The sequence below is a fragment of the Pseudophryne corroboree genome, chromosome 1, assembly GCF_028390025.1.
Source record: "Pseudophryne corroboree isolate aPseCor3 chromosome 1, aPseCor3.hap2, whole genome shotgun sequence".
Lineage (NCBI taxonomy): Eukaryota > Metazoa > Chordata > Amphibia > Anura > Myobatrachidae > Pseudophryne > Pseudophryne corroboree.
The window spans coordinates 361,388,848-361,412,568 of NC_086444.1; the positions used below are offsets into that span (position 1 = coordinate 361,388,848).

Below are 23,721 nucleotides of genomic sequence, written 5' to 3' on the forward strand. Positions count from 1 at the left end.
AAAGTGGGGGGGAACGAGGTGGAACTGAGTTCCACCACCTGTAATGGTAGGGGGAACTAGTCCCACCATCTCCATTGCCCTGCACAGTAATTCCAACAGAAAAGCCCAACCCATCATCTGCATCAATTGATGCTACAGGCAGCACTAGTGTTGCTGATGAGCTGCAGCCACCTACTCCTTCCTCAGGTCCTGGTGCCTCCATGGTTCTCCTCCATGAGTTCCACCACCTCACCAGGACCACTTTCAGCCCTGCCTAACATTAAATAAAAACACCACATTTGAGCGCAGTAAAGTTACTGTAACTGGTGCAGAGATGTAGTAGAATAATTACCTGTGGCTGGTGAGAGGGTGAATACATTACACATTTATCCTACCCAAGTGCTTGACATAGAAGTAGTTAATAAGAAGTCTTGTGTATCTCTTACTCTACACACTATGGCCCTCATTCCGAGTTGATCGGTCGCAAGGCGATTTTAGCAGAGTTGCTCACGCTAAGCCTACGCCTACTGGGAGTGTATCTTAGCTTCTTAAAATTGCGACCGATGTATTCGCATTATTGCGATTACAAACTACTTAGCAGTTTCAGAGTAGCTTCAGACTTACTCGGCATCTGCGATCAGTTCAGTGCTTGTCGTTCCTGTTTTGACGTCACAAACACACCCAGCGTTCGCCCAGACACTCCCCCGTTTCCCCGGCCACTCCTGCGTTTTTTCCGGAAACGGTAGCGTTTTTTCCCGCACGCCCATAAAACGGCCTGTTTCCGCCCAGTAACACCCATTTCCTGTCAATCACATTACGATCGCCGGAGCGATGAAAAAGCCGTGAGTAAAAATACTATCTCCATTGTAAAATTACTTGGCGCAGTCGCAGTGCGAATATTGCGCATGCGTACTAAGCGGAATTTCACTGCGATGCGATGAAAAATACCGAGCGAACGACTCGGAATGAGGGCCTATATAAGATGCACACTTACCACAAAAGTACATGAAACCACAAGTTATATAACATTTATTTACAGACGTTTTAATATATCTTTTATATACTGCAGTTCCCTGCTTGAGACATATGTGTGCAGGGCTTTCTCAAAGTCCGGATGAGATCTCAGGTAGTGAAGCATCTTTCTGCCATAGAACCTGCAACAGAGAAACATGTGTGTAACTATGCAATCAGCCATATTGAGACCAGGGATATGACCTGAACATAAGCACATAGAGGCATCGGCCTGGGCCAACACCTACAAGCGCTCCTTATTCTCCTGTATAATCATTCAGCGGAGGACAAGGGCTGCTGTCTATGGCTGTGCCACCTGCTCACACTGCCCTCTAATACAGTAGGGAGCGCGGATAATTATAACCAGGGGCATCACTAGTCTTGGTGACACCCGTTGCTGGTGAAATACTCCATGTGTGTGCGTGTTGCTAACAAGGGAGTGTGGCTTTGTGGGAAGGGGGCGGGTTCTCACACCCTGACCCCTGCTTTTGTTCCTTCAGGGGCCCCGGAGATGCTGATCTGCCCTTGGAGGCTGTCTGTCTGCAGTGCCGGCTCCTACACTGTGACAGAAGCCGAGGACAGCACATAATGTCACACTGCAGCATCCGGCTCCTGTCGCTGAAGAGGAGCTGGCATTTTGGTGTCACCCTTTGGCAGGTGACACCCGGGAGTGGGCGCACTCATGTAGTGATATCACTGATTATAACTATAAAATCTCTGAGGAGCCCCATCACCTATTTCCCTATGTGGGAGCACAGCAGACTACTAACCTGGTGTCCTGAGAGCTATCCTGGACACACCGTGCTATTGCGGGGATAGCTCTTGCGGTGATGGCCCCTTGCCCACATAGAACGCGCCTCTGTCCCAGTCTCTCCACCAGATGACACATGTGTTTGGCTGCACAACTCCTGATGGCAGCGTTCAAATGGCTACAGATGAAACATGAATGGATATCAGCACCAGCACGACAAGTGTCCGAGTACTAACTATAGAACACAAACGGCTAATTGTACATAATATAATCCAGACGTAGATTATATAGTGATAATCTCACCACCGTGTGACCTTACCTTAGTCCTCCATTTATAAGGGACGTGAGAGCTCGTATTGGTGTCACATTCTCCACCGTAGCTTGTAGCGCTTTGTCCACCTCCTCCCGTATGAAGAGGTTGGAGTCTACCGCCCTGGATAGGAGGACAAGTGCACAGCGCTCCACTTCTCTGTCCATGTTCTTCCCCAGGTGTACAAACATGGCAGCTAAACACCCAATAGCTGCTCGGGAGACTTTGGAGGACAAGTTCTTCACCTGCAATGTATAAATAGAGGTTTTACTACAGAATGTGCAAACAGAAAGTTAGGGGAAAATAACCCCGGCTTTCAGCATCCATCCTTCATATGTGATAAGAGAGATATTATATAAGACACACAAGGAAACCCAGTAAAGAGGTCATTCTTCTGCTCTCCAAATGCCACATTAGGCCAATTGCTGTTAACAAGGGCAAATTCATTTCGAACCAACATTTTACCATCTTGAACTTATCTCTTCTTGTTTTGGCTAAATGTATCAAAGGCCTCAAAGGCTATGTGTCAGTAAGTAAGACTTCCCCATATTTGCTGCAATCACTGTACAGGACCATGTTAGACACCTATATCTCAGGGACCGTATGCAGAGTTCATATTACACTGTAACATATAAATGACAGGACTAGGCAGCGGGTTAGGCAGCGGGTTAGGCAGCGGGAGGAGAGTGGGGAGGGTTAGGCTGTGGGATGGATCTTATACTCCATACTCCCTTTGATGGCACCTGACCCCTGGTTTTCTATAACTGCCCTATATTGTCTTGTACTGTAAGTGTTGTTTTCTTGTTTGCTCATTTGATTATGTACTGTGTAATGGGAGCTGCGGACCCCTTGTGGTGCCATATAAATAAAGGATGATATTATTATTATTATTATTATTAATAATAATAATGGAAGGGTTTGGGTTAGGCTGCTGGAGAGGGAGGTCAGGGCTAGGCTGCATGGGGGTGTGTTAGATTGCGGGATGGGGAGGTTAGGGTTAGGCTGCGGGAAGGGAGAATTAGGGTTAGGCTATGGGGACAGTAAAGATTAGGGTTACATTCCTTCCAAAGCACTGTCGGGAGATACGCTGTTGGGATGCCGGTGTCGGTATTATGACCGCCGGCGTCCTGAATGCCGGCATCCCGTATCACACCCTAAGTGACTATTAGTAACTGTGCTCCGTACATGTGACTATTAGTAACTGTGCTCCGTACATGTGACTATTAGTAACTGTGCTCCGTACATGTGACTATTAGTAACTGTGCTCCGTACATGTGACTATTAGTAACTGTGCTCCGTACATGTGACTATTAGTAACTGTGCTCCGTACATGTGACTATTAGTAACTGTGCTCCGTACATGTGACTATTAGTAACTGTGCTCCGTACATGTGACTATTAGTAACTGTGCTCCGTACATGTGACTATTAGTAACTGTGCTCCGTACATGTGACTATTAGTAACTGTGCTCCGTACATGTGACTATTAGTAACTGTGCTCCGTACATATAAATGTTCCAACATCCCTCTTCCACATGTACTGTAACACAAACATAGGTGGTTGGGAAACAAGAGACCAATGCGGAGATTAACACAAGTGCTCACACAAAACAAATAATTCTTCTGGCAGCCTGGTATTGTGAGGGGAGTGATCTGGAACATGAATTGTCCCTTATGCAGCTGATTTCCTATGTCAGGTCCAACAACATGGAAGAGACCAGCCCTCTATGTTGCTACTGATATTGAGCAATACAGAATCACATTAAAAGGCAATGCACTAATTCCTTCAACTGTGAAAATCAATGTTGCACTATGCTTGCAACTCATCTACCCATATGGAGAATGCAATCATACCTACCCAATGTATAACCAGGCATCTTACGTGTGGTGGGACAGGTAGAGATGACATGTGCTTGGCTAGTCTGAGGGTAATAGATGGGGGCCCAGCTGAGCCAGGTGGGGGAGGGTTACCATTTGTCAGCACATTAGGCTAAATACATATTATTCAGATTGAGGTATGGCCACACCCCCTCAGAAACAGGACCTGCTGGACGTAACCTCCCTCCCACACTGTAAGATGGGGATTTAAAAGAGAAAAGTTGGTTCCTTTCTGTCACCTTTAAACCGTACAATATGCAAGTTTATGGCAACTCTCGGTATCAGGATTTATCACGATATACTGCATTGTTTTGCCTTTTTTGCCCTATGATGTATCTCTATAAACTAAATCTTATTCAGGGAGAAGATCTAGGAGAGACGGACAATGAGACCCAACACTACGTAATGTACTTGTGTTACAGTTACTCCTCACAAGCAGTAAGGACACCACACAGTTGTCAGCCCTCTAAACAGATGGAAAATATCTTTACCTCTATGGTCAGCACAACGATGAGGGCATGAAGACTCTCCAGGATGACTGAGGGATGGGACGCGGACAGGGACCGCACCATGTTGATGCCCTCAATCTTTTTCTCCCTGAAAACATTAAAACAGTGGATCCTGAGAAGGCTTGGTCAGCACATCATCACTCTATCTCTATATACACACATATACTGTAGACTTATCTATATATCAGCAGTTACTCCCATCGAAATTTATTCTCCGAATATTCCCTGCTGGGGACCAGAGATGAGAATCCCTGTTCTAGATGACTATGGATGGATTTATTGTTCATTGCAACGGATTCATGTAAATTATTTCATAGTAACTCTGCTTATTTTTATTTATAGTTGACTAATGTCTAGATGAGGCCAGTGCACAGCACGCAATGACTTACTGTAGGTTGGTATTGCAGCACACATTGGCCCTCATTCCGAGTTGTTCGCTCGCAAGCTGCTTTTAGCAGCTTTGCACACGCTAAGCCGCCGCCTACTGGGAGTGAATCTTAGCATAGTAAAATTGCGAACGAAAGATTAGCAGAATTGCGAATAGACACTTCTTAGCAGTTTCTGAGTAGCTCCACACTTACTCGGCAACTGCGATCAGTTCAGTCAGTTTCGTTTCTGGTTTGACGTCACAAACACTCCCAGCGTTCGCCCAGACACTCCCCCGTTTCTTCAGACACTCCCGCGTTTTTCCCAGAAACGGCAGCGTTTTTTCACACACACCCATAAAACGGCCAGTTTCCGCCCAGAAACACCCACTTCCTGTCAATCACATTACGATCACCAGAACGAAGAAAAAACCTCGTAAAGCGGTGAGTAAAATTACTAACTGCATAGCAAATTTACTTGGCGCAGTGCGAACATTGTGCATGCGCAATTAGCGGAAAATCGCAGCGATGCGAAGAAAATTACAGAGCGAACAACTCGGAATGACCACCATTGTCTATTAGACATTTTTCCATACATCATATAAAGATCTATAAATGTCTGTATAGAAATATTGCACCGGCGCTAATTTATTATCACAGACCGGGGGCAGATTTAACAATGAAAAAATGGTGCTCCAGCCAATCAGCTCCTAACAGTCAGTTTTCAATCACAGGACAGGAGCTGATTGGTTGGAGCACCATGTAAGATTAGTTACGAGTGACAACTAGAATATCACTCATTGTTAAACCTAAGTATGAGGCTAGCATAAGATAAAGGTGACAACACACAGCACTGACCCTCCCCTGTCCCTCACTTACCAGTCATTGTTAGACAGTAAATTTAGTGCATCACCAAGAGATGGGACCGAACTGGGCAGCTCTCTGGGCACAGATGGGCGAGTGGCCTCCGGGCAGTGACTAGTGGATCGGCGGACTTTGCTGGAGCGTTGTGGTGCTGAGGACAATACATACAGGTGTTATACACGTCAGACACTGCAGGGTCACCAGCAGCAGTTACATGTATATTACACAAGGATCACTGATAGCAGCCTCAGCTCATGGACTAGTTACACTTAGCTGTAGGAAAGATGGGCTGTGCTGTCAGACCTCACACAAGGCCTCTCCCTCACACACCTGGTGCAGGTGATTATTAGAAGACTATGTAATACTACCACAGTCATTATGCAGAGAATTGCAGATGTCAGATCACAAAGCTCTGTGACTCAGTGACATGTTTGCAGGTGTACAGGTAGGTAAAGTTGCTATACTTGGCTCACAATAGGGACATCCAAGGAGCAAGTGTGGAGGGTATATCATCATGGCCCCAAGGCCACCTACATCACAGGGGATGTGGCATAATGTCTGCATCTACTAGGCTGTCTGGCGGCAGCAGGGTCATAGGGAGAGGAGTGCAACCAGTTGCACCACCCAGGGACTGTAGGGGCGATAGGGCACCATTTCTGCCCCAGTGGCACCCTTTTCCAAGCTTATGGGTTGCCTAGAATGGTATGCTACAATGGAACTGGTCAAGGCATACTTAGGACGCGCGCCCAGCACCCAGCGAGATGTTCCTGACCCAGCCTCTTCTTTGTGACTTCATGATGTTCTAGGGTGGGGGTTACATAGAAACATAGAATTTGTCGGCAGATAAGAACCACTTGGCCCATCTAGTCTGCCCCTTTTTTTTTTTATATTATTTTTATCTCTAACCTTATTTGATCCTTATTTCTTTGTAAGGATATCCTTATGTCTATCCCATGCATGTTTAAATTGCTCTACTGTCTTAGCCTCTACCACCTCTGATGGGAGGCTATTCCACTTGTCCACTACCCTTTCTGTGAAATAATTTTCCCGCAAATTTCCCCTGAACCTCCCCCCCTCCAGTCTCAGTGCATGTCCTCGTGTCCTATTGCTTCTCTTCATTTGGAGAATGTTTCCCTCCTGGACTTTGTTAAAACCCTTGATATATTTGAAAGTTTCTATCATGTCCCCCCTTTCCCTTCTCTGCTCCAAACTATACATATTGAGATTTCTTAGTCTTTCTGGGTATGTTTTGTGATGTAGGCCATGCACCATTTTAGTTGCCCTCCTTTGTACAGTTTCTAATGTATTAATATCCTTTTGAAGATATGGCCTCCAGAACTGAATACAGTATTCTAGATGAGGCCGTACCAATGACCTATACAGTGGCATTATTACTTCTTTCTTTCTGCTGCTGATTCCTCTCCCAATGCAGCCAAGCATCTGACTAGCCTTCCTCATTGCCTTGTTACATTGCTTACCTGCCTTTAAGTCATCTGAAATAGTGACTCCTAGATCCCTTTCTTCCTCAGTAGTTTCCAGTATAGTGCCATTAATACTGTATTTAGCTTTAGGATTTTTGAGACCCAAGTGCATGATTTTGCATTTTTTGGCATTAAACTGTAATTGCCAGACTCTTGACCATTCCTCTAGTCTACCTAGATCCTCAATCATTTGTTTTACCCCACCTGGTGTGTCTACCCTGTTGCATACCTTTGTGTCATCTGCAAAAAGGCATACTTTCCCTTTAATGCCATTTGCAATGTCACCAATAAAGATATTAAAAAGCACTGGTCCAAGTACAGATCCCTGGGGTACTCCACTGGTAACATTTCCCTCCTGTGAATGCACTCCATTTACCACAACTCTCTGTTTTCTATCCTTCAACCAAGATCTTATCCATTCAATAATCCTAATATCCAATCCCAAACTTTCAAGTTTATTTAGCAGTCTGCGATGTGGAACTGTGTCAAAAGCCTTACTAAAGTCTAGATAAGCTATATCCATGGCTCCACCTTTATCCATCACTTTAGTCACACAATCAAAAAAGTCAATAAGATTTGTTTGACATGATCTCCCCCCAGTGAATCCATGCTGTTTGGGATCCAGTAAATTTCCGGATTTGAGATAATCTACAAATCTTTCTTTTAAGAGTGTTTCCATCAATTTCCCTACTACTGATGTAAGACTCACTGGTCTGTAGTTGTTTGCCTCTTCCTTGCTTCCACTTTTGTGCAGTGGGACTACGTTTGCTCTTTTCCAGTCCCCTGGAATTACTCCTGTAGCTAATGACTGGTTGAATAATTCTGTCAATGGTGCTACCAGCACCTCTTTAAGTTCTTTTAGTATCCTTGGATGTATCCCATCTGGCCCCATAGATTTGTCCACTTTCAGCTTTGAGAGTTCTGTTAGGACCTTCTCCTCTGTAAATGTACTTGTTTCATTTTCCTGAATATCCTTGCAACTTAACTGTGGCCCCTTCCCCTCTCTTTCAGTAGTAAATACTGAGCAAAAATAATCATTAAGATGATCTGCTATTAAATTGTCTAAATACACATATACTCATCTGGAACCATTCTTCCACTGTCCCTATCATTACCGAATATATTCTCCTCACTAAGAGCTAGTGGTGACACTGAAACATTGCAGTGTTCAAAAAACAATGAACAATTGGGAATTCTGCAGGCGGAGATGCCAGGAGAATATAATATTTGGTGTGCATAGCTCTGTCATAGTAAGGGACATTGACATTCTGCTAGTCCATCTAGTTCGGTGTAGACAATTTAAACAAACACCTTATTGGCTGGTATGGGTCAGAGCAAGAATCACAGTTAGATTAGAAATGTATGTTGATGGCTGGAGTGGATCACCCTTGGAATAAGTCTCAGCATAATATACTATAGAGCGTTTTCTGATTACAAGGCGACAGAGGCTGAAATGTTACAAAAACTTACGGTGTTTGGCCGCCTTAGTCTTTGGAGGCGCAGGTTTGATACACTCCATCTCCATCTGTCCTGATGGTCTTATTCCTACTGGATTATATATCTCTGCAGATGTAAAATGTACAGTAAATTGAGGACCTCTCTTATTCGCCGACATACACAGATGTATTTTACATAGAACATACACACACATAGATAGATATATATATATATCAAAGTGTGGCTGCTCCGGCACTCCACAGAGTCCTTGTACTGGACTCGTATTGCTCAGGTGCCCTCCCCAGCCGGAATCCGGTAGTATGTAGTGGAACAAAACGAGGCGGCACTCAGAGACTGTCACTCCAAAAGTGTAATTAAGGAAACTGTGCAAAAAAGGTCACATCAACGTTTCGGGGACCTGGTCCCCTTCTTCAGGATAACAACAGTGCAAAACAAACGTGTTTAAATAAGGCAAGAAACACTTACCCCCCTGACCCCATCCAATCACAAGCTGCAGCGCTGCCCGCCGGCCGCCCGTACATGACTTCCGTCTGGCTCTCTGGCGTCCCGGCGGCTACAGAGATGACGTCACCGGAAGCGACCCCGTCGCCATGGAGACCGTTCTCGGCATATACACTGCCTGAGCGTCTCCCTGCGGCCGCAAGTGACGTGTCAGTTGGAACCTCCTGTAGACTCACTGGGTCCGGAGCCCTCTGGCGGAAGCCTGTAGCGTTACCGTGGCAACGCTGTATGCTGTGTGAGAAAAAACAAACAATCGTGGACATATGTAAATGACAGTGATCAAACATTAAGATGACCTCGCTGGGTCAATAAGGCAGTGATTATTACAATAAAGTGCAAGGTGCAAGCTGCAAGACAGTTAAAAACAGTGATAAATACTCATATACAAATACACATATAACAAAATGTGAACATATATAGTTTAAAAATACATGGCAACTACTTGCAGTATTCAGCATAGAATGTAATGACAATCATGCGTTGCCAAGGCTTCCTGGATGGATAAGCAGTATACACATGATGTGATATATTAGGTTTAACAATTTCTAGTACCCATGATGCATGACTAAAAGCAACGCTTGCTCACAGAGACTGCTGTGCCCCTAAGGAATAATCATAAAAAGTTAATGAGCCCCAAATTTTCGTTAAGTCCCCCAGGTTTCAGGGTGTTTAACCTGTGGATCCACCTGGATTCTAATTGTAACAGTTTGCGCCCCCTGTCACCACCTCGTATTGAATCGGGAACGTGATCAATAATACGATGTTTGAATGTGGCCATGGAATGTCGGTGTGCCACGAAGTGCTTAGCCACCGGTTGATCACCGTGGCCCGATGCCAAGGCGTTGCGGATGGCCTGTCTATGCTGGGCCATTCTAATTTTGAACTGGCACTCTGTTTTGCCAATATAATACCGCCCACAGGGGCAGATGATGGCATAAATAACAAACTTTGTGCTACATGTAAGTGGCCATTTGATTTTGTACTGTTTGCCTGAGAAAGGGTGGGCTATGGTGGTGCCTGGTGACATGTGGGAGCATGTTGTGCAACCCGTGCATTTAAAACTTTATTGCATTAATCTACTAATATCAGTATATTCAGGCTCTGAATTGCTGAAGGCTCACTGTTTCAACTCAGGATCCATTTCCCAGGACATGTTATCACTTCCCCCCACACACAAGAAACCTACTTCAAAGGCCTCTCACACTGAGACTTTTCACACCTACACAGTAGGAATTGGCTTCTAACACCTTCCCAAAAGTCTGCCTATGCTAGGATAATTGATTAAATCAGCAGCTATTTTATTTATCACTTGCTTCAAATATACCCAATAGGTTATAGCAATAACTTTGCTCATAAACCCATTAGAATTTTGGATCAAATACCGATTGGGGGAAAACAAAACACAAAAAGGAAGAAAAAAAAAACAAAAACAAAAAAACACTGCTCTCTCTCCCTCTCTCATCATCATATGCAGCTCAAACTCATAGTAATCTGTCATTGATGACCAAATGTATACATATTGCTCCAGCTTCATTCTTTCACTCCGCCCACCACGTTCTGCAGTTCCTATCACACCATCACAGGCTTCTATTCTCCAATCCCTTGGCATTTTAAAAAGAAAACACAGGCGCATTCGTGGGAAGCGAGCAGGCAGGAAACTTATTTCCCCCGGTAACCATCTACGTCCTTTGCCCACCTGCTCACCCCCATACACAAAGAACAATCAAATAGAAGTAATACCCAAAAGACGGCCCTATGTTTGGAAGGACAGAACTGTCAACTCTCGCTTTGTGACCCCCATACCCAGAGCTCCTGCACTTAACATAAAGAAAACTGAAGGCCCTCTGGTATGCCCAATCAGGTCAGTCCTTTGTAATGCCAGATCTATAAGAAACAAGACTGCAACAATTGCTGACCTTATTGAATCTGCAGATCTAGCCTGTATTACAGAGACCTGGCTAGACGAAAATGCAGCACCTATATTGGAGGCTGCGGTACCAACAAACTACTCTGTCATCCACAACCCAAGACTGGACCGCAGGGGTGGCGGGGTGGCTATCTGCTTCAAAAAAGAACTTAAACTTAGGGTCCACCCTATTGAAATTACTCGCTCATTTGAGTGCATTGCTGCCCAGAGTTCGACAGGATTAGGTTTCAGAGTACTTCTCATCTACCGGCCACCTGGAGATGGAAAGATATTTCTACAAGAAATTGCAGACACTGTTGCTGGCCTGGTTCTGGAACATCAAAGATGGCTCATCCTCGGGGATTTCAATGCATGGGTGGATGATGAGCTCTCACGCCTTGGCCAAGACCTCCTGTGCACAATGAATGGTCTGGGCTTCACACAGATAATTCCCTCTGCCACACATAAAAGTGGTCACACTCTTGATCTTGTCTTTCAGATTGGATTAGAAGTCACTGACCTAAAAATAAACCCAGTCATCTGGTCAGACCACTACTCCCTCTGGTTCTCAGTTGCAACCCCTCAAATAAGATCTCTGCCCGTGGAGTTGACCAGGTACCGTCCAAGGAGGGGTATGACTCCCCAGGCTCTTGCAGCAAATATGGATCTCTCTGCTATACTGGGTGCCTGTGAAGATCCCTGTTCCCTAGTCCGTTATTATAATAGGGATGTTAAGGCTGCAATTGATATTATCGCCCCTGTGCGTATAAGACCTCGTAAACCACATCGTCAAGCTCCATGGTACGACAACAGTGTTAGTGAGCTCAAGAAAAGGGGGCGTAGACTGGAAAGACGATGGAGGAAGACTAACCTAGTGGATGACAAAATAAAACTAATAAAGCATAACGAAGAATATCAATCGACAATCACTCGCAAGAAATCACAGTTCCTGTCAAATGAGATCACAGCAGCAAACAATAGGCCAGCTCAACTTTTCCGCACAGTGGAGATGCTTTGCAAGCCAGCATGCCTGCAGACTGATGAGACCCTTTCCCAAGCAAGATGCAACGAGTTTGCAAACTTCTTTGCAGATAAAATATCCACCATCCGGGCTGGAATATCCACAGTGCCATCAAAGGAGAGCCAAACTACAAAGCCTGCCAATATAAGCTACCTGCCTTCATGGACCAGCTTTGACCCAGTGGATGTAAATGACACTGCTGAAATTGCTCGGATTTTGCGTCCCACCACCTGTGGCCTGGACCCAGCCTCAACCAAGCTTCTAATAGGTTGTACGGATATAATCGGTCCTGTCTTTGCAAAAATTGTTCAATGCTCTTTGCAGACAGGCATTTTTCCTGGACCCCTAAAGGAAGCAATTGTTAGACCACTTCTTAAAAAACCTAATTTAGATCCCGACTGCATGTCCAACTACAGACCGGTATCAAACCTTCCTTTCCTAGGAAAGGTTATTGAGAAAGTGGTTGCAAATCAACTGGAAACTCGCCTGACAACCCATGATATTTATGATCCATTTCAATCAGGATTCAGGAGAAGACATAGCACTGAAACAGCCCTGGTGTGTGTGTTAAATGATCTTCTGATGGCAAAAGACAGAGGTGACTGTTCAATATTAATCCTTCTGGATCTCTCGGCAGCATTTGATACCGTGGACCACGGGCTTCTGATTGAGCGACTGATACACTTCTGTGGTCTGGATGGCACAGTCCTAAACTGGTTCAAATCATTTCTCACAGGCAGGTCACAGAGAGTATCATCTGGATTATACTCATCACCACCAGTGCCATTGCCATGTGGTGTCCCACAAGGTTCTATACTATCCCCCATGCTTTTTGCAGTATACATGCTCCCATTGGGCGAAATAATCAGGCGCCATGGCCTGGTCTACCACTGCTATGCAGATGATACACAACTGTACTTGTCCTTTGCTCCGGGCACTGATAACCCAGTAGCAACCCTGAATGGCTGTCTAGCTGAACTACAGGAGTGGATGAGCGCCAGTTGGCTGCGACTGAACCCGGATAAAACAGAGGTCCTTATAATACGACCGCAACATCAAAGGACAAGACTGCAGCATAGCCAACCAACTGGACTTACACTCGGGGATTCAGAATTACAGACCAGTGATCATGTGCGGAATCTTGGCGTTGTCCTGGATGATGGCTTGACACTTAAACATCAGATATCAGCCACAATCAAATCCTCATTCTTTCACCTGAGGAACATAGCCAGAATCAAGCACTTAATTCCCTCAGATGATATGCCAAAAGTCATACATGCATTTGTATCATCTCGATTAGACTACTGTAATGCCCTCTACCTTGGTCTACCAGCAAAAGAATTGCAACGCTTACAGCTGGTGCAAAACACAGCTGCCAGGCTGTTAACCAACCAGCCCCGTTCCAGCCACATAACACCCATCCTCTACTCCCTTCACTGGCTGCCTGTAAGATGGCGAATCCTCTTCAAGATTGGCTTACTGAGTTTCAAAGCATTACATGACCAAGGCCCAAGGTACCTGAAACAGCTTCTGATCCCATACTGCCCCACTCGATTACTGCGATCTGTAGATGAAGGACTTTTAGCAGTACCTAGAATCTACCGTAATTCATCTGGGGGTCGAGCTTTTAGTCATGCGGCTCCGACTCTATGGAACTCACTTCCCAGCACAGTGCGAGAGGCCCCAACTATAGAATCCTTCAAAAGTAGACTCAAGACTTTCCTGTTTACTCAAGCATTTCCATAGTGTCTCTTTTAGTATCTTCATGCTTCTGTATTTTATGAAAAATGTACTTCATTATTTTTCTGTACTATATTATGCTGTGTATCTGTTAAGCGCCTTGAGTCCTATTGGAGAAAGAGCGCTATATAAATAAAATTATTATTATTATTATAAAACAGCCATTACGTCTGGTTAAAAAATGTGTGGGGTTCACTTTAAGTTTGGACATATCGGTTTTAACTAAAATGTCCTTGATGCTCCTACCCTTCATGTAGCTGGGCATGATACGCTTATCATGTAACATCAGCAACTCTGGGTCTGATGTCACTATGGGCCATAACTGCCTAAGTTGATGTTGCGTCTCCTGACTGGCTGTATCGTATTCGCACACCCAGGGGATGATTTTTGTCATGTCTTTGGTGCGTTTAGGATTGGCCATGCTATCTTGTTGCGTGGCTTCCGCTTTGAGGCGAGCTGATCGCACCAAAGGCATGGGATACCCTCTCGTCAGAAATCTGTTTTCCATCTCATCTAGTTGACTTGTCTTACTGGACTCACTGTTATTTGCCCTGCACACTCTCAACAACTGAGAGTATGGCAAACCCCTGATGGTAGATCGGGGGTGAAAACTGTCATAACGCAAAATCGTATTGCGGTCAGTGGGTTTTCTGTAAAGGCGCGTGTTGATTTTACCGTCATGAATTTTGATGGAAATGTCGAGGAAACAGATTGCGACGGGACTGTTATTCATAATGAGTTTGGCTGGACTATCAGACTGGTTGTGAGATTTGATCAAAGCACTCAGATCCTGGATCTCACCCCGCCAGAAAATTAATACGTCATCTATATAGCGGTAATATATAAACAATCTGTCTGCAACAGCCTTGTTAGCCAAAAATAATTCGCGCTCAGTCTCCCACATGAAGGCATTAGCGAACGAGGGTGCCGCTGATGACCCCATGGCACACCCCGTTCGCTGCCTGAAGAACCTGCCGTCAAAGATAAAAAAATTATGAGTGAGGGTAAACTGTAACAACTCAATAAAAAAATCAATATCAGGCCCTGTGTACAGGATGTTCCCCGTAATAAGACGTCTCACAGCCTGCAACCCCTGTAGATGGGGAATGCAGGTATACAAGCTGGTGACGTCTACTGTGGCCAGGGAGACATCCGTGGGAATTTCGTCAATTGTGCAAAGTGTCTGCAATAAAGTGCTGGAGTCCTTCAAATATGTGCAAATGTTCTGGATGCAAGGCTGTAGGAATGTGTCCAGAAAAATGGCTACTGGTTCGCAGAGAGACCCGCGGGCAGAAATTATAGGTCTGCCCGGGGGTCTCTCCGCATCCTTGTGGATTTTCGGAATAGTGTAGAATAGGGGAACCACTGGCTTGTCAGGTAGTAATTTTTCGAAAATGGCCTCCGTAATGAGCCCTTCCGCCTTGGCACGTTCCAATAACTGTGTTAATTCTAATTTGTAATCCGCCGAAGGATCTTTGTCTAAAGTGCAGTAAGTCTCACTGTCTCCGAGCAGTCTGAGACACTCAGAAATATAGTCCGTGGTGTTCTGCACCACCACCGACCCGCCTTTATCGGCGCCACGGATTATGATGTCCTTTCTGTTGCTCAATGCTTTTAAAGCCGTTCTTTCATCCGGCTGTAGATTGTGAAATTGGTGTTTACTGGATTTAGGGTCAGAGTTCTAATTTTACTGGTCATTGAGGAATCCACAAAGGAGTTCGAGAAGACCAAAGGCCAGATTGCCCAATTCAAAGTGGAGCACGCAGAGTCATTATCATCAGATGAAGCCAGTGCATGGTTGCCCAAATTGAAAGAACAGGTGGAACTCTACAGGGTCAATCTACTAAAGTTCAAAAAAGAGAAACTGCTCAAGGTTCAAACAGACTACACACAACATCGCGTGTACCCATGGCTGGGCAATTCCTCAAATTTTCAAGGTAAACCTAGATCTTACCAAGGACGCAGAGAAAGGCGGTGGATTGGCGCAAGCACCACGTCAGCCAGCGATTCCGATGACTCTCATGGACAAGCCTCGTCAAATTCCAAACGCGACACCCCTTTAGGGGTCAGGACCCGCGCCATCATTGCGGGTCGAGGAAGAAACACCGCTTCACCAGACGAGGGAGACAAAACAAAAGGCAAAAACAAGGCAAAGCCACCGAGAGCGAAGAAGCAGTAATCTTCAATTTGTCTAGTACTCCCTTATCATCATCGGAAATACGGGTACTCAATAAGGGCCTCACGTTTGTCCCGACAAATTATGGAGACGACTTCAAGAAAAAAATCAGCACATTTAAATTGCACCGCACTTTAAAAATTAAAGAGCACTTTGGGAAGCAGCCTCCACAGGTCAGCAAAAATTCACTGCCCCCGCGAGTCCAGAAACTGGGTCCAAAGTCTCGTTTTGACCCAGTCTCCACTAATGCTTCTTTAAAAACTTTTCATAGGATGTTGGAGAACTCTGACCCTAAATCCAGTAAACACCAATTTCACAATCTACAGCCGGATGAAAGAACGGCTTTAAAAGCATTGAGCAACAGAAAGGACATCATAATCCGTGGCGCCGATAAAGGCGGGTCGGTGGTGGTGCAGAACACCACGGACTATATTTCTGAGTGTCTCAGACTGCTCGGAGACAGTGAGACTTACTGCACTTTAGACAAAGATCCTTCGGCGGATTACAAATTAGAATTAACACAGTTATTGGAACGTGCCAAGGCGGAAGGGCTCATTACGGAGGCCATTTTCGAAAAATTACTACCTGACAAGCCAGTGGTTCCCCTATTCTACACTATTCCGAAAATCCACAAGGATGCGGAGAGACCCCCGGGCAGACCTATAATTTCTGCCCGCGGGTCTCTCTGCGAACCAGTAGCCATTTTTCTGGACACATTCCTACAGCCTTGCATCCAGAACATTTGCACATATTTGAAGGACTCCAGCACTTTATTGCAGACACTTTGCACAATTGACGAAATTCCCACGGATGTCTCCCTGGCCACAGTAGACGTCACCAGCTTGTATACCTGCATTCCCCATCTACAGGGGGTTGCAGGCTGTGAGACGTCTTATTACGGGGAACATCCTGTACACAGGGCCTGATATTGATTTTTTTATTGAGTTGTTACAGTTTACCCTCACTCATAATTTTTTTATCTTTGACGGCAGGTTCTTCAGGCAGCGAACGGGGTGTGCCATGGGGTCATCAGCGGCACCCTCGTTCGCTAATGCCTTCATGTGGGAGACTGAGCGCGAATTATTTTTGGCTAACAAGGCTGTTGCAGACAGATTGTTTATATATTACCGCTATATAGATGACGTATTAATTTTCTGGCGGGGTGAGATCCAGGATCTGAGTGCTTTGATCAAATCTCACAACCAGTCTGATAGTCCAGCCAAACTCATTATGAATAACAGTCCCGTCGCAATCTGTTTCCTCGACATTTCCATCAAAATTCATGACGGTAAAATCAACACGCGCCTTTACAGAAAACCCACTGACCGCAATACGATTTTACGTTATGACAGTTTTCACCCCCGATCTACCATCAGGGGTTTGCCATACTCTCAGTTGTTGAGAGTGTGCAGGGCAAATAACAGTGAGTCCAGTAAGACAAGTCAACTAGATGAGATGGAAAACAGATTTCTGACGAGAGGGTATCCCATGCCTTTGGTGCGATCAGCTCGCCTCAAAGCGGAAGCCACGCAACAAGATAGCATGGCCAATCCTAAACGCACCAAAGACATGACAAAAATCATCCCCTGGGTGTGCGAATACGATACAGCCAGTCAGGAGACGCAACATCAACTTAGGCAGTTATGGCCCATAGTGACATCAGACCCAGAGTTGCTGATGTTACATGATAAGCGTATCATGCCCAGCTACATGAAGGGTAGGAGCATCAAGGACATTTTAGTTAAAACCGATATGTCCAAACTTAAAGTGAACCCCACACATTTTTTAACCAGACGTAATGGCTGTTTTAAATGCACGGGTTGCACAACATGCTCCCACATGTCACCAGGCACCACCATAGCCCACCCTTTCTCAGGCAAACAGTACAAAATCAAATGGCCACTTACATGTAGCACAAAGTTTGTTATTTATGCCATCATCTGCCCCTGTGGGCGGTATTATATTGGCAAAACAGAGTGCCAGTTCAAAATTAGAATGGCCCAGCATAGACAGGCCATCCGCAACGCCTTGGCATCGGGCCACGGTGATCAACCGGTGGCTAAGCACTTCGTGGCACACCGACATTCCATGGCCACATTCAAACATCGTATTATTGATCACGTTCCCGATTCAATACGAGGTGGTGACAGGGGGCGCAAACTGTTACAATTAGAATCCAGGTGGATCCACAGGTTAAACACCCTGAAACCTGGGGGACTTAACGAAAATTTGGGGCTCATTAACTTTTTATGATTATTCCTTAGGGGCACAGCAGTCTCTGTGAGCAAGCGTTGCTTTTAGTCATGCATCATGGGTACTAGAAATTGTTAAACCTAATATATCACATCATGTGTATACTGCTTATCCATCCAGGAAGCCTTGGCAACGCATGATTGTCATTACATTCTATGCTGAATACTGCAAGTAGTTGCCATGTATTTTTAAACTATATATGTTCACATTTTGTTATATGTGTATTTGTATATGAGTATTTATCACTGTTTTTAACTGTCTTGCAGCTTGCACCTTGCACTTTATTGTAATAATCACTGCCTTATTGACCCAGCGAGGTCATCTTAATGTTTGATCACTGTCATTTACATATGTCCACGATTGTTTGTTTTTTCTCACACAGCATACAGCGTTGCCACGGTAACGCTACAGGCTTCCGCCAGAGGGCTCCGGACCCAGTGAGTCTACAGGAGGTTCCAACTGACACGTCACTTGCGGCCGCAGGGAGACGCTCAGGCAGTGTATATGCCGAGAACGGTCTCCATGGCGACGGGGTCGCTTCCGGTGACGTCATCTCTGTAGCCGCCGGGACGCCAGAGAGCCAGACGGAAGTCATGTACGGGCGGCCGGCGGGCAGCGCTGCAGCTTGTGATTGGATGGGGTCAGGGGGGTAAGTGTTTCTTGCCTTATTTAAACACGTTTGTTTTGCACTGTTGTTATCCTGAAGAAGGGGACCAGGTCCCCGAAACGTTGATGTGACCTTTTTTGCACAGTTTCCTTAATTACACTTTTGGAGTGACAGTCTCTGAGTGCCGCCTCGTTTTGTTCCACTATATATATATATCTATATCTATGTATAGACACACATTCAAATGAATTGTAAAGGATCCCGAAAGGGATGTCCCTGGGGCAGGTGTGGAGGGCGGGATTCTACCACTCCCTTGATGCTGGCTTCCACATCTCTGCGGACCCAAGTTCTCTGACAGCCTCCATAAACTCCATTTGTCTTATTAAATAATATTTGGCTGCTAGCACATAGATGAGACCCACAGCCCCGGCAGCACTAGTCTATATGAATGGTGTCCGCAGACAGAAGAATAAAATTGTATTTACCAGACAATTTAGGCAGTTGGATGTTATAACAGGCCGAATTCCGGCCTTCATCGTCTGGACATCTTCCATAATGTTTACGGGGAACCTCAGGAATTGCGGGCAGCTGCAAGCAGATACATACAGGATCCAGCATAAGTAACTAAGAACATACATTATTATACATACTGTGTAACAGAGTGGATGACGTGAGGAAAAGCTCAATAGGACAGCAGGAGATGGTTCGTAATAATATAATACACTTATATTAGAGAAAGTACAAACTATCCTTTAAAACAAAAACATGCACAGGCCACAGACATATTTCTGCGATGAATACACAAAACCAACATGGGATAAACATGAAACCATCACCACTCACCTGGACATAGGTCCGAGTGCCTGGAAAGACATCAGCTGCCTCTCCTGGAAGTTCCCAGGGAAATTTATATTTCCCCCTGGCAGCACTCAACATCCTGTGAACATTCGGCTTAATTGGGGGAAACATCTCTGGAGCACAGTCACACACTCCTTACTCCTCAGTGCAATGGCTGCTGCAGTGACAGTTGGCCAACTGCCACTGTGATTCCAAATTGCTGTGACATTCTGGTCATTGGCTGCATGCGCCATGTTGTGCCCAGGCATGTACTCAGCACTACGTATCATATGGGGGCAGATTGGGAACTAGTGTAGCCCTTGACAACATTTTTAAAATTGGCCTCGTTGTAAGCAACAGGGGCTGCGATAGTTTATAATTAGAATATCCCCCTAATCTCCCAACAAGGTTATAGCCCACTTTCATTACACAACGGAGGCCTTCGGTGTCCCATCCTCTACCTCAGCTGCCTCTCCTGTTATCATATGGTACAAATTAGTAATGTAGGAGGAACTCTCAATGGTAAATCCACCAAATAAAAGCCCTGACCCCTCACTCATTCATCATATTGCATTTTCATACATTTAAGCAGTTACAATGGCTTTTAAGGTTTGGATCCAAGTACAGCATTGTATTGGGCATGGCCGTAACTAGGGGGGGCTAGGGGGGCGTGTGATCCGGGTGCTGGATCAGAGGGGGCGCCAGGACAGTCACTTTAACCCCTTAACACCTCCCTTACCCTGCGGCTGCAATGAGCCAGACGCACTGGACTGAATAAACTGCCGAGACTGGCGTACAGTGTACACGCCGTAAGACATGTGAAACATACACACACCTTCCTCCTGAAATATGACACACCCCCAGTGAAGCACACACAAATAGTGCCAAATTACTGCCTTGCCCCGGGCGCTGAAAATCCTAGTTTCGGCCCTGGGTATTAGCATCTCATACTTTAGCACAGTTATTATTATGGGCCTGTTCCTCCCCTGTATCCACCTTTTCCAAAGGGATTGGGAATGGAATCCCAGCGGTCGGGATCCCGGAGGTCAGAATACCGACCCCGGGATCCCGGCCACCAGAATGCAGGCAGCGGGGCGAGCGCTAGAAAGCCCTTGTGGGCTCGCTGCGCTCGCCACAGGTTCTATTCCCAATCTATGGGTGTCGTGGACACCCACTAGTGGGAATAGCCTTGGTGCGGCTGTCGGCATTCTTGGTGGTCGGGATCCTGGCATCTTTATTCTGACCAACTGGATCCCGACCGCTGGTATACTAACTACATTTCTTCCAGAGTTACTGTACTTCTTCCCTATTTTTTTCTTTTCTGTGATCCCAAAACTTTGAAAAAATGTTTTTAATAAAAATATTGATTATTACAATGAATATAACCTGTTTTATGGCTGAATACATACTGAGCTAAATAAGAAAAATCTGGAAAAATACTAATTAGCCGATACACAGATTTTAAAAATAATGAAGTACTGTAAATACTAATTTCCAATTACCACGTTAAGTGTAACAAGTGAGAAACAGCTGTGGATTCCATTATTATCTGGAGTCTACAGGTGTTTCCCACATGGGGATGACATGCGCTGAACCCATTATAAGCAAATTATTCCATCTGGAAGGAAAAGTTGGGGGTTTGGCAGTGTTTTCCCTATAACTGAGATTTTCTAGTAGGAGAAGGGCACCAGTGCCATGTAGTGGTTGAAGTGTAAAACACATGGCGGATGAATATATTGCCTTATAATTCGCATTATTGTATCATTGAACATCATAAATAAGAGAGATCACCAGTTCAGGAATTACAATCCAACTTTACAATAGCTTAAATAAAAAAATAAAAAAACCTAAAAGCAGCACAATGAAGAGCCCCAGCGGTACTTTCATCAAACGTTCATATTACCCACTAGCATTGATTTTAAGGGGATAAACTACAGAACAGTTAAAATGACTGCATTCCTCCAGTACCCACAATAACCCAATATGTTACTAATGAGAACTAATGACAAGCATTCATTATTTGACTTCAGTAACAAGAAACCTTCCTGACACCATGTCAGCTGCAAGAAACTATCCAACATAATGAGTTCCAGAGCACTGCAACAACGCAAAACACAGACTTCTACCTGGGTTTCTAAAGGAACAAATAAACAAGTTACAATTGAATTTATTTTCATATAACACACGTCCGCTGGACATAACTGCAGTGCCTAAACTGTGTGAGTAACTAATTGCTGTGGGTAGGCACTCTTTGCTTGTTTTCTTTTATACTCAAACTTGTCCAGTGTGCATACCTCCCAACATGACTCTCTCCAGGAGGGACACAATGCTCTGTTCCTGGACTTCCCTCTAAATGTGTGATTGCCGTCACCTGTGTTGAACAGGTGAATGGATAAGAAAGGTGTTTCACCACAGGTGATGTCAATCATGAATTAAGAGGAAAGTCCAGGAGCAGAGCATTCTGTCCCTCCTGGAGAGGGTCATGTTGGGAGGCATGCAGTGTGTGTGGGCTATCGATGAGCAGTGAGCGCTGATGCGTGCTCCCGCATCATCGCTAGCTGCTGCCATCCGTTGGGACGTCCGTACGTCTCCTACTGTGGAAAGTGCTTCACCCCTCCTTCCCGTCCCGCGTGAACATAGCTGCCACAGGGAAAATAGCTCAGTGTATATGCAGTGAGCTATTTTCCTGCCAGCGATGTCCACGATCATCGCTGTGCATACATGCTGGGCAAAAACGCCCAGTGTGTATGCACCTTTAGTTGTGGCATGGCTTAACCATTCCAGAGGCCTACCACCCACAGTGGTATGATCCTAGTATACCTTTCTTGTTATCAATTAAAACAAGACAGCACATATGTCTCGGGGGGAGCACAGATGGTGTAGTGGTTAGCATTAGTGCCTCTCAGCACTGAGGTCATGGGTTTGATTCCACCATGGCTCAATATGTGTGGAGTTTGTATGTTCTCCCCGTACTTGTGTGGGTTTCCTCCGGGTACTCCGGATTTCTTCCCACACTCCAATAATATACTGGTAGGTTAATTGGCTCCCAACAAAATTAACCCTAGCGTGTATGTGTGCGAGTGCATGTGGTAGGGAATATAGATTGTAAGCTCCACTGGGGCAGGGACTGATGTGAATTGCCAAATATTCTCTGTAAAGCTCTGTGGAATATGTGCGCGCTATATAAATAACTGGTACTAAAGAATAATAAATAAAATAACAGACACCAGACTTCCAAAAATATTCTCTATTAATTTAGATCAGAGGTTCTCAAACTCGGTCCTCAGGACCCCACACAGTGCATGTTTTGCAGGTCTCCTCACAGAATCGCAAGTGAAATAATTAGCTCCACCTGTGGACCTTTTAAAATGTGTCAGTGAGTAATTAATACACCTGTGCACCTGCTGGGTTACCTGCAAAACATGCACTGTGTGTGCCTCCGAGGACCAAGTTTGAGAACCTCTGATTTAGATCATTAAAAGTCAGAGGCGTAACTAGGGTTTTTGGAGCCCAGGGCAAGATGTAAAATGGTGCCCCTCCCCCCCCCCCAAAAAAAAAAAACATAGCAAAAGAAGTATGTGCGTGCACGGCGAAAACATGGGCGTGGCCACACCCCAGAAGGGGTGTGGCCACATTCCAGAAGGGATGTGGCCACTGAAAATGGCCCACAGTGCCAGATACATTGCCCCACAGTGCCAGATACATTGCCCCACAGTGCCAGATACAATGCCCCACAGTGCCAGATACAATGCCCCACAGTGCTAGATACATTGCCCCACAGTGCCAGATACATTGCCCCACAGTGCCAGATGCATTGCCCCACAGTGCCAATTGCATTGCCCCACAGTGCCAATTGCAATGCCCCACAGTGCCAGATACAATGCCCCACAGTGCCAGATACAATGCCCCACAGTGCCAGATACAATGCCCCACAGTGCCAGATACATTGCCCCACAGTGCCAGATACATTGCCCCACAGTGCAAGTTACATTGCCCCACAGTGCCAGTTACATTGCCCCACAGTGCCAGGCCCCACTCAGTGCCAGTTACATATGCCCCATTTGGTGCCAGATACA

General features: G+C 45.3%; 1 protein-coding gene across 1 annotated transcript; it reads right to left on the bottom strand.

The window, feature by feature from the left end:
• Positions 1-991: 991 nt before the first annotated feature.
• On the bottom strand, positions 992-19,831 carry LOC135070117 (TOG array regulator of axonemal microtubules protein 1-like). Its single transcript, XM_063964741.1, has 8 exons — positions 19,652-19,831; positions 19,294-19,396; positions 8,617-8,709; positions 5,681-5,816; positions 4,419-4,524; positions 2,061-2,296; positions 1,761-1,919; positions 992-1,133 (listed from the first exon to the last, which is right to left on the bottom strand). Exons 1-8 carry the CDS (start codon positions 19,775-19,777, stop codon positions 1,013-1,015), a joined length of 1,080 nt encoding a protein of 359 aa, XP_063820811.1. The 5' UTR covers positions 19,778-19,831; the 3' UTR covers positions 992-1,012.
• Between the last annotated feature and the right edge of the window lie 3,890 nt (positions 19,832-23,721).

Excerpts from the sequence above, each read along its gene's own strand:
- LOC135070117 (XM_063964741.1), bottom strand. The coding sequence starts at position 19,777 with ATGTTTCCCCCAATTAAGCCGAATGTTCACAGGATGTTGAGTGCTGCC. Across the intron at positions 5,817-8,616 it reads GACTAAGGCGGCCAAACACC|CACCACAACGCTCCAGCAAA; the intron begins GTAAGTTTTTGT and ends TATTGTCCTCAG. Across the intron at positions 1,134-1,760 it reads GATAGCTCTCAGGACACCAG|GTTCTATGGCAGAAAGATGC; the intron begins GTTAGTAGTCTG and ends TCTCTGTTGCAG.